This window comes from Nerophis ophidion, linkage group LG18 (genome assembly GCF_033978795.1).
Source record: "Nerophis ophidion isolate RoL-2023_Sa linkage group LG18, RoL_Noph_v1.0, whole genome shotgun sequence".
NCBI lineage: Eukaryota > Metazoa > Chordata > Actinopteri > Syngnathiformes > Syngnathidae > Nerophis > Nerophis ophidion.
Genome location: NC_084628.1, coordinates 46212896 through 46225556, shown reverse-complemented (window position 1 = coordinate 46225556; position 12661 = coordinate 46212896). Strand labels below are relative to the sequence as shown.

At 40.0% G+C, this 12661-nt stretch overlaps 1 protein-coding gene across 1 annotated transcript in view; it reads left to right on the top strand.

Moving 5' to 3' along the window:
- Positions 1-12661, top strand: part of si:ch211-286b4.4 (zonadhesin) — a 185733-nt gene that overhangs the window by 109347 nt on the left and 63725 nt on the right. Inside the window, exons 36-38 of the mRNA XM_061878358.1 lie at positions 3806-3942; positions 9009-9134; positions 11441-11620. Of these exons, the coding sequence (XP_061734342.1) occupies positions 3806-3942; positions 9009-9134; positions 11441-11620 (443 nt within the window). The remainder of the gene's footprint in view (positions 1-3805; positions 3943-9008; positions 9135-11440; positions 11621-12661) is intronic.

Sequence of the window (12661 nt, the reverse complement as noted above, 5' to 3'; positions counted from 1 at the left end):
GAAATTGTGTTCGATGTAAATATAAATGGCCCAATCACATAATATCTACGGCTTTTCATACACACAAGTGAATGCAAGGCATACTTGGTCAACAGCCATACAGGTCACACTAAGGGTGGCCGTATAAACAACTTTAACACTGTTACAAATATGCGCCACACTGTGAACCCACACCCAAGAAGAATGAAAAACACATTTCGGGAGAACATCTGCACCGTAACACAACATAAACACCACAGAACATACCCAGAACCCCTTGCAGCACTAACTGTTCCGGGACGCTACGATATACAACCCCCCAGAACCTCAACCTCCTCATGCTCTCTCAGGGAGAGCATGTCACAAATTCCAAGTTGCTGTTTTGAAGCATATTCAAGAAAAATAATGCACTTTGTGACTTCAATAATAAATATGGCAGTGCCGTGTTGCCATTTTTTTTTCCATAATTTGAGTTGATTTATTTTGGAAAACGTTGTTACATTGTTTAATGCATCCAGTGGGGCATCACAACAAAATTAGGCATAATAATGTGTTAATTCCACGACTGTACATATCGGTATCGGTTGATATCGGAATCGGTAATTAAGAGTTGGACAATATCGGATATCGATATTATTGAACATCTCTACCTCCGGGTAATGTGGAATATACTGTAAACATTTAACACACAGGCATCTTGACATCTTTTATATATATATATATATATATATATATATATATATATATATATATATATATATATATATATCTTTTATATATATATGTATATATATATATATATATCTTTTATATATATATATATATATATATATATATATATATATATATATCTTTTATATATATATATATATATATATATATATATATCTTTTATATATATATATATATATATCTTTTATATATATATATATATATATATATATATATATATATAAAAGATGTCAAGATGCCTGTGTGTTAAATGTTTACAGTATATTCCACATTATATATATATCTTTTATATATATATATATATATATATATATATATATATATATATATATATATATATATATATATATATATATATATATATATATATATATCTTATATATATATATATATATATATATATATATCTATCTTTTATATATATATATATATATATATATATATATATATATATATATATATATATATATATATATATATATATATATATATAAGATGTCAAGATGCCTGTGTGTTAAATGTTTACAGTATATTCCACATTACCCGGAGGTAGAGATGTTCAATAATATCGATATCCGATATTGTCCAACTCTTAATTACCGATTCCGATATCAACCGATACCGATATGTACAGTCGTGGAATTAACACATTATTATGCCTAATTTTGTTGTGATGCCCCACTGGATGCATTAAACAATGTAACAACGTTTTCCAAAATAAATCAACTCAAATTATGGAAAAAAAATGGCAACACGGCACTGCCATATTTATTATTGAAGTCACAAAGTGCATTATTTTTCTTGAATATGCTTCAAAACAGCAACTTGGAATTTGGGACATGCTCTCCCTGAGAGAGCATGAGGAGGTTGAGGTTCTGGGGGGTTGTATATCGTAGCGTCCCGGAACAGTTAGTGCTGCAAGGGGTTCTGGGTATGTTCTGTGGTGTTTATGTTGTGTTTTTCTCCCAAAATGTGTTTTTCATTCTTCTTGGGTGTGGGTTCACAGCGTGGTGCATATTTGTAACAGTGCCAAAAATATCTGTCAGTTGTAATACATGTTTCCACCACTTGTGGCAGTCATGACAATAATAATAATAATATTGATAATACATTTTTTCCACCATTTGTGGCAGTAATGACAATGATTATACTATTATTATTATTAATAATAATAATAGTAGTAGTAATAATAGTAATAATAACATTCTTCCACCACTTGTGGCAGTGTTGACAATAATAATAATAATATAAATAATATTTTTCCATCATTTGCGGCAGTAATGACAATAATAATATTAATGATGATAATATTAATAACAACATTTTTCTACTACTTGTGGCAGTAATGACAATAATAATAATAATAATAATAATAATAATAATAAAACATTTTCCACCACTTGTGGCAGTAATGACAATAATAATAATAATAATAAAACTTTTTCCACCGCTTGTGGCAGTAATGACAATAATAATAATAATAATATTAATAATAACATTTTTCCACTACTTGTGGCAGTAATGACAATAATAATAATTATAATAATATTAATTATAAATAATAATAAATCCATCACAATGAATGGATGGATGGATTAATGAGTGGAGAATAATAATAATAGTAATAATATTTTTCCACCACTTGTGGCAGTAATAACAATAATGATAATAATAATAATAAAAATATTTCCACCATTTGTGGCAGTAATGACAATGATAATATTAATAATGATGATAATATTAATAACAACATTTTTCTACCACTTGTGGCAGTAATGACAATAATAATAATAATACACATTTTCCACCACTTGTGGCAGTAATGACAATAATAATAATAATAATAAAAAAACATTTTCCACCACTTGTGGCAGTAATGACAATAATAATAATAATAATAATGATAAAACATTTTTCCACCACTTGTGGCAGTAATGACAACAATAATAATAATAATAATAAAAAAACATTTTCCACCACTTGTGGCAGTAATGACAATAATAATATTAATAATGATGATAATATTAATAACATTTTTCCACCACTTGTGGCAGTAATGACAATAATAATAATAATAATAAAAACTTTTTCCACCACTTGTGGCAGTAATGACAATAATAATAATAATGATAAAACATTTTTCCACCACTTGTGGCAGTAATGACAACAATAATAATAATAATAATAATTAAACATTTTTCCACCACTTGTGGCAGTAATGACAATAATAATAATTATAATAATATTAATTATAAATAATAAATAATAATACATCCATCACAATGAATGGATGGATGGATTAATGAATGGAGAATAATAATAATAATAATAATAATAATAATAATATATTTCCACCACTTGTGGCAGTAATGACAATAATAATAATAATAATAATAATAATAATAATAATAAAACATTTTCCACCACTTGTGGCAGTAATGAAAATAATAATAATAATAATGATAATATTAATAATATTTTTCCACCACTTGTGGCAGTAATGACAATAATAATAATTATAATAATATTAATTATAAATAATAAATAATAATAAATCCATCACAATGAATGGATGGATGGATTAATGAATGGAGAATAATAATAATAATAATAATAATAATAATATTTTTCCACCACTTGTGGCAGTAACTCCAATCTCAAACTTCTCAAGTCTTAGAACATTTAAGTAACATTTATTATAGTGATATAAGTTTATTTTGGCACAAATTAATTGTATATACATTTCCGCTTAGTTATTTACGAGTCCCTTCTTATGCAGGATATTTGGTTAGTACTTATTGTTGTAATCAGCCTGACCTCAGCCAAATGTTTATGTGTCAAATAAATAACTCTATTTGTGATTAACTCATGGTTTCATTACATTTGACAAGGTTATTTAACCTGGAAAACTGTAAGTAAGTTAAATACAAACATTGAATACAAATAAAATCAAGAGTAATATTACTAATTCAGTGTTAATATTTGAAGGGGCCCTGGATCCCTCTGTAGAGAAAAAGTTAAGAACCCCTGCTCTGTACTACTTTTGAATGTGAAATACTTTATTAATGGGCGTTTTTGTTCCCTTTCTTTACAGAGCTGGCAAGATACAAGGCACATGTGCTGCAGGGTATCTTTGTGTTTCCGGGAGTGCAGACTTCACCCCGCAGGGATCAATACCTGACCCTACCCAGTGTCAGTGGGGCATGCAGTGTGCTGGACCCTGCCCCCCAGGTAGAGCACACCCTCATTGTAGATATAATGCATATACTGGACAAACAGCTCTATTCAACTGCGGGTCTGGGGGCCAAATATATCCTGGGGGCCACCATACCCGTCCCTGAGTTCGGTTCAAAACTCGGGAGACAAGCATTGTTGCAGAAAATTCCGAAAAAAACTTGTTTTATAGAGGAACTTGGACCACTGTAAACACATTAGAACAGTGTTTTTCAACCACTGTGGCTGGGGAGAGGGAAGTCTGGGTTTCCCTGCTTAGGCTGTTGCCCCCGCGACCCGACCTCGGATAAGCGGAAGAAGATGGATGGATGGATAGATGTGCCGTGAGACACAGTCTGGTGTGCCGTGGGAGATTATTTAATTTCAACTATTTGGGGTAAACATATTTTTTTGCAAAGCATTAATTATAGTCTGCAAATAATGTGCCGTTTTTAACCATGTTATACTCTTTCATATCAATAGGTGGCAGCAGGTAGCTAATTGCTTTGTAGATGTGGGAACATGGTTTGTCATGATCACAATATGCAGACAGCGGGAGGCAGCATGCAGGTGAAAATGTATTTAATGCTTTAAACCAGGGGTCTCTAAAATGGGGCCTGCGGGCCAATTGCGGTCCGCGAGACGTTATTTTGCGGCCCGCACCTTGATGTGAAAATTTGATGTTGGTGCGGCCCGCGAGTCTTATATGAATGACACTTTACAGCGTCATACTTGTATACCCTCGATTTTTCCGGGAGACTCCCAATTTTCAGTGCCCCTCCAGGAGAAATCATTCTCCCGAATTTCACCCACACAACAATATTAAGCGGGCAACAGAACAAATACCCAGAATCCCATGCAGCCCTAACTATTCCGGGCTACAATATTTCACGCAAACAACAATATTAAGCGGGCACCGTGGAGGCACTGTCTTTAGCGTCCTCTACAACCTGTACAAACAGTGTGCCAGCCCAGCCACATGTTGTATTTGACTTCTGTAGACGCAGTAAGCGACTGCAAGACATAGTTGATCAACAGCCACACAGGTCACACTGAGGGTGGCCGTATAAACAACTTTAACGCTGTTACAAATATGCGCCACACTGTGAACCCACACCAAACAAGAATGACAAACACATTTAGGGAGAACATCCGCACCGTAACACAACATAAACACAACAGAACAAATACCCAGAATCCCATGCAGCCCTAACTCTTCCGGGCTACAATATTTCACGCAAACAACAATATTAAGCGGGCACCGTGGAGGCACTGTCTTTAGCATCCTTTACAACCTGTACAAACAGTGTGCCAGCCCCGCCACATGTTGTGTTTGACTTCTGTAGACGCAGTAAGCGACTGCAAGACATACTTGATCAACAGCCACACAGGTCACACTGAGGGTGGCCGTATAAACAACTTTAACGCTGTTACAATTATGCGCCACACTGTGAACCCACACCAAACAAGAACGACAAACACATTTTGTGAGAACATCTGCACCGTAACACAACATAAACACAACAGAACAAATACCCAGAATCCCATGCAGCCCTAACTCTTCCGGGCTACAATATTTCACGCAAACAACAATATTAAGCGGGCACCGTGGAGGCACTGTCTTTAGCGTCCTCTACAACCTGTACAAACAGTGTGCCAGCCCAGCCACATGTTGTATTTGACTTCTGTAGACGCAGTAAGCGACTGCAAGACATAGTTGATAACAGCCACACAGGTCACACTGAGGGTGGCCGTATAAACAACTTTAACGCTGTTACAAATATACGCCACACTGTGAACCCACACCAAACAAGAATGACAAACACATTTTGGGAGAACATCTGCACCGTAACACAACATAAACACAACAGAACAAATACCCAGAATCCCATGCCGCCCTAACTCTTCCGGGCTACAATATACACCCCCGCCCCCCCTTCCCCCAACCCCGCCCCCTATTCTAGTCTGGAAGAGTTATAGGGCTGCATTGGATTCTGGGTACTTGTTCTGTTGTGTTACGGTGCGGATGTTCTCCCAAAATGTGTTTGTCATTCTTGTTTGGTGTGGGTTCACAGTGTGGCGGATATTTGTAACAGTGTTAAAGTTGTTTATACGGCCACCCTCAGTGTGACCTGTATGGCTGTTGATCAAGTATGTCTTGCAATCACTTCTGTGGGTCTGCAGAAGCCTCATACAATATGTGACTGGGCCGGCATGCTGTTTGTATGGAGGGAAAGTGGACGAGACAGCAGGGTTGTAGAGGACGCTAAAGGCAGTGCCATCACGGCACGCCCTTAATATTGTTTTCTGGGTGAAAACCGGGAGAATGATTGCCCCGGGAGGGGCACTGATATTTGGGTATTTCCCGGAAAAATCGGGAGAGTTGGCAAGTATGATTCTATGGCGGGAAAGCTTTTCAAAGTAGGTGAATTCCTTAAAAAGTGCATGTTAGACTTTTTTTAAGAAATCTTTTCTTGCGGCCCAGCCTCACCCAATTTCTGCATCCAGTGGCCCCCAGGTAAATTGAGTTTGAGACCCCTGCTTTAAACCAAAAAAAAAAGTATGGTGAGTGCCCCTACGAAAAGGCATTGAAGCTTAGGGAAGGCTATGCAAAACGAAACTAAAACTGAACTGACAAAAACACAATGCTGGACGACAGCAAAGACGTACAGCGTGTTAAGCAGAGACGGCGTCCACAAAGTACATGACAATCGACAATGTCCACACAAAGAAGGATAGCTGTCAGGTTCAAACACTGATGACATCTATTAAACAGATAAAGAAGCAAGGAATTAAAAATAGACAGAATTCAATTTAGCTCAATTGAGGAGAAACATCTGGGCTGTACTTTTTGTACAGTCTCCCACCACGCTCTGACAAAAAAATTGTACACCTCCTCTTTTATTTGGACTTTCCCTGATTCTAAAGGAAGGGGGGTCATAAACAGCCGTCGACTTTTGTTACAAAACAGTTCAAAGAAAAGGTGCCTAGAGAGGGGTCAGGTCCTGCTTCCTCTCCGTTTTTAGATATCGGGTCAAGACAAAAGCTTCCTGCGTATTACAATACATCAAAGAAACCGACACCTTCATGTCGCTTCCCATCCTAGACATTGGAGTTTTATAAGCCTTTTGATTGGTAAGATCAAAGACAGCTTTGAAACACAAAGTTTTGTGATAACTTAAATACAATTAACCTGACAATAACAACAACCTAAATATTCTTGAATTCTAAAACAAAGCAACTGCAGTTTAAATTTTTTATGTTTTCTGCTGGTGGTGTGCCTCTGGATTTTTTCAACGCAAAAAATGTGCATTGGCTCATAAAAGGTTGAAAAACACAACACTAGAAAATCCTTGCATTGACATTTTAACATTATAGCAAAAATAATAATCGGACTATAATGTGCATTAATGTTATATGTATGTGTGTATATATATATATATATTCTTATGCATGCATATATGCATCTGTGTGGATATATATTTTATACATAGATAAATCTCTCATTTCTATCTTTTTTTTTTACTATTTATATTACCATATTGTATATGCACCTTAGAGGATCTGCTCTAATGTTGTTGTTCTTTGTGAACCTGTTCACTGCAATAATGACAATAAAACTATATTCTATTCTAACATAGAACACTGGTGTCTAAACATATGATTTACAAAAATGAGGCCGTCCTTTGGGCTATTCAACAGGTGAGTTCAGTTAAAAAAAACTTAAAAACACTTAAGTGTTGTCAGAGAGATGATCTTTAACTACAGCTTTTTTGCAGAAGGTCCTTGAAAACATCAGAGCGCTCCTATAGCTCTGACAAAAAAACAACAACAGACCAATCAGGTTCAAACACTGATGACATCTATTAAACAGACATGAAGCAAGGAATCATGCAGAGACAGAGTTCAATTTGGCTCAATGAGGAGAGACGTTTTTGGGCTTTACTGTAGTTACAGATCCAAACTATGCTCTAAAGTCTAGTTATTTGGTCACTGAAGCAGCTGCTGAAGGAAAGGGGGGTAATTTCAGCATCCCCAGTTAGATACAATATACGACTATGCATGAAATGCAAATGTGCTGACACTCGTTATTTCGCTGCTCTGTCTGCGTCACGGCACTTGATGTTCTGGACGCAGATACTGATCCGAGACAATGTCCCTTTACACAGATAGAAAAGTATCAATCAATCAATCAATCAATGTTTATTTATATAGCCCCAAATCACAAATGTCTCAAAGGACTTCACAAATCATTACGACTACAACATCCTCGGAAGAACCCACAAAAGGGCAAGGAGAACTCACACCCAGTGGGCAGGGAGAATTCACATCCAGTGGGACGCCAGTGACAATGCTGAATATGAGAAACCTTGGAGAGGACCTCAGATGTGGGCAACCCCCCCCCCCCCCCCCCCCTTTAGAGGACCGAAAGCAATGGATGTCGAGCGGGTCTAACATGATACTGTGAAAGTTCAATCCATAGTGGCTCCAACACAGCCGCGAGAGTTCAGTTCAAGCGGATCCAAGACAGCAGCGAGAGTCCCGTCCACAGGAAACCATCTCAAGCGGAGGCGGATCAGCAGCGTAGAGATGTCCCCAACCCATACACAAGCGAGCGGTCCATCCTGGGTCCCGACGAGCGGTCCATCTTGGGTCTCGACTCTGGACAGCCAGTACTTCATCCATGGTCATCGGACCGGACCCCCTCCACAAGGGAGGGGGGGACATAGGAGAAAGAAAAGAAGCGGCAGATCAACTGGTCTAAAAAGGAGGTTTATTTAAAGGCTAGAGTATACAGATGAGTTTTAAGGTGAGACTTAAATGCCGTACACCTTCAGCACAATTGATTATAACTATAGCAACGGCCTTTAAGCATCAGATTTATGTGATAACTTACACATAATTATTCTAAACAACCAAGATCAATCAATGTCTACTGTAGAGGACGCTGGTTCTCCGGAATGTACAAAATAAGGATACTTTTTCGAAATGTGCCCCCAGAATAATTGAGTTGAATATCGCTATACATAGTTTTATTTAGTTAATACAGCTTTTCTTGAGTTGATGATGATTCTTCTTTGCAGGCTTTTACTGTCCTGAAGGCACGGACAAGGCTGTGATGTGCCCAGAAAACACCATCAGAAGACACCCAGGTGGTGCCAGTGCGCAGGACTGTTTAGCGTGTCCACCACAACACTGGTGTCCATCTGGTATGAACTCACATTTATTATTCAATTTTGGAAAAATATATTACCTTTCTTCCTTCCTTGACTCACATATGAACTTAAATTGCCATCCCATTCCTAACCCATAGCGTCCAAAATGATGTCCATCCACCTTTTCCAGTTTTTACAGCTTCAGCTCTTCTGGGAAGGACAAAATGTCCAAGCCAAACTCCTGAAAAAACAACCCCACACCATAATTCCTTCTCCACCAAATGTTCACATTTAGCACAATGCTGTCAGAAATGTAGCGTTCTCCTGGCAGCCTCCAAACCCAGACTGGTCCATCAGATTGCCAGATGGAAAAGCGTGATTCATCACTCCAGAGAATGCGTCTCCATTTCTCTGGGGCGGTATAGCCAGCAACTTCAGGGTTCCAGGTTCGATCCCCGGTTCCGCCATCCTAGTCACTGCCGTTGTGTCATTGGGCAAGACACTTTACCCACCTGCTCCCAGTGCCACCCACACTGCTTTAGATGTAACCTATATTTTGGGTTTCACTATGTAGAAGCGTTTTGAGTCACTAGAGAAAAGCGCTATATAAATATAATTCACTTCACAATTCACTTCACTCTAGAGTCCAGTGGCGACGTGCTTTGCATCACTGCATCCGACGCTTTGAATTGGACTTGGTGATGTATGGCTTAGATGCAGCTGCTCGGCCATGGAAACCCATTCCATGAAGCTCTCTGCGTGCTGTGCGTGGGCTAATTGGAAGGTCACATGAATTTTAGAGCTCTGTCGCAACTGACTGTGCAGAAAATTGACGACCTCTTTGCGCTTCAGCATCTGCTGACCCCTCTCTGTCAGTTTCCATGGCCTACCTCTTGGTGGCTGAGTTGCTGTTGTTCCCAAAACGCTTCCATTTTCTTATAATAAAGCCGACAGTTGATTTTGGAATATTTAGGAGCGAGGACATTTCACGACTGGATTTGTTGCACAGGCAGCACGGTGATACAAGGGTTAGTGCATCTCCCTCACAATAGGAAGGTCCTGAGTAGTCCTGAGTTCAATCCCGGGCTCGGGATCTTTCTGTGTGGAGTTTGCATGTTCTCCCCGTGACTGTGTGGGTTCCCTCCAGGTACTCTGGCTTCTTCCCACCTCCAAAGTCATGCACCTGGTTGATTGGCAACACTAAATTGGTCCTAATGTGTGAATGTTGTCTGTGTTGGCCCTGTGATGAGGTGGCGACTTGTCCAGGGCGTACACCGCCTTCCGCCCGAATCCAGCTGAGATAGGCTTCGGCACCCCCCGCGAGCCCAAAAGGGACAAGCGGTAGGAAATGGACGGCTGGATGGATTTGTTGCACAGGTGGCATCCTATGACAGTTTCACGCTGGAAATCACTGAAAGCGGCCCATTTTTTCACAAATGTTTGCAGAAACAGTTTCCATGCCTAAATACTTGATTGTATACACCTGTGGTCAGGCCAAGTGATTAGAACACCTGATTCTCAACATTTGGAAGGGCGGCCAGATACTTTTGGCCATATAGTGCATGTGTAGGCTGTGAAATGCAAAGATAATGTAAATAGAACTGAGAGGGAAAGTTATTCAATTAGTGTCAGTCATTAAAGCCTCGTTTTTAATTCTTTTCGCCTGGAAAGCAACGCCGGCTTTTGTTCGCCTGCCATGGCGGTAGGCAGGTAATTGGAGTCGGAGCGGCCAGCAGGAGCTGGGAATAATACAAAAGAAAAAAATGGCTGACAGCCACCGGAGCTCTTTTTTAGAACCACGAGCAGACCTTGGCTCTTCAAGTGATAAATGACATAATGAAATTGTGACTGACTCCTGCCGTCGTCGTGTGGGTTGCGTGGACCACCCAGGAAGGACATCTTGCTGAGCACAGGTTTGACTCTTTATTTTTCAATAAAGCTTGAGTGTCGGTCGGGTCGCTCTTTCAGCTCCTCCTTTGCTGCCGTGTCGTCGTCTTCGTCTGTGCTGTACTCTGTCGCTCTTTGCTCGCTCTCCTGCAGTGCTGCGGACACTCCACCTCCTTCTCTCGATCTTTCCTCCTTCTACCCTTTTATTCTCTGCGAGGATATTCATCACTGGTGTGTGAGCCAGCCACGCACCTGATCTTGATTGCGGCGGCGTCGTTCCGCCGCATTCTCCGCCTCCTTGCCGCCATCTTGAGCAGGGCTATGGCTTGCCCTGCCCAGCCGTCGGCCCGTCGGTTCCGCCTCTCCACAGAAATCAATTCTTCAATCCGGAACAAATGTTCCATGTGACTCTCTCCATCCATCCTTCATCAAACCTTTTCTTTACTACCTAAATGTTCCTTGTTTGTTTACAGGAGAGCCGAGCGCACGTCCGTGCCCTGCTGGTCATTACTGTGACGGTTTGCCCGGAAGTGACAATAACGGCTGGACGGGACCCAAACCTTGTCCTGCGTCCACCTATAGAGCCTCCCCTGGTGCGGGAAGTAAGGACGGCTGCCTTCCCTGCCCTCCCGGATTCCACTGCAACAGCACAGGTGCCAAACATTAAAGGCCTACTGAAATGAGATGTTCTTATTCAAACGGGGATAGCAGGTCCATTTTATGTGTCATACTTGATCATTTCGCCATATTGCCATATTTTTGCTGAAAGGATTTAGTAGAGAACATCCACGATAAAGTTCGCCACTTTTGGTCGCTAATAAAAAAGCCTTGCCTGTACCGGAAGTAGCAGACGATGTGCGCGTGACGTCACGGGTTGTGGAGCTCTTCACATCTGAACATTGTTTACAATCATGGCCACCAGCAGCGAGAGCGATTCGGACCGAGAAAGCGACGATTTCCCCATTAATTTGAGCGAGGATGAAAGATTTGTGGATGAGGAAAGTTAGAGTGAATGATAAAGAAAGAAAAAAAAAGACAGGGCAGTGAATCAGATGTTATTAGACACATTTACTAGGATAATTCTGGAAAATCCCTTATCTGCTTATTGTGTTACTAGTCTTGTAGTGAGATTATACTGTCGTACCTGAAAGTCAGAGGGGTCAATCAATCAATCAATGTTTATTTATATAGCCCCAAATCACAAATGTCTCAAAGGACTGCACAAATCATTACGACTACAACATCCTCGGAAGAACCCACAAAAGGGCAAGGAAAACTCACACCAAGTGGGCAGGGAGAATTCACATCCAGTGGGACGCCAGTGACAATGCTGACTATGAGAAACCTTGGAGAGGACCTCAGATGTGGGCAACCCCCCCCCTCTAGGGGACCGAAAGCAATGGACGTCGAGCGGGTCTAACATGATACTGTGAAAGTTCAATCCATAGTGGCTCCAACACAGCCGCGGGTGTGGTGACCGCCAGTGTCTCTGAGGGAAGCCACGCAGCTGCCTCTTCGACAGGTGCACGAGGAACGACGCAAGCTCCGCTCATGTCTACGGTAGGAGCCGACTTATTACCACCATTTTCTCACCGAAACCTGCCGGTTGACATGTGGTCGGGAACCATGTTCGCTTGACCGCTTTGTTCCATAGTAAAGCTTCACCTTTGGGAATGTAAACAAGGAAACACCGG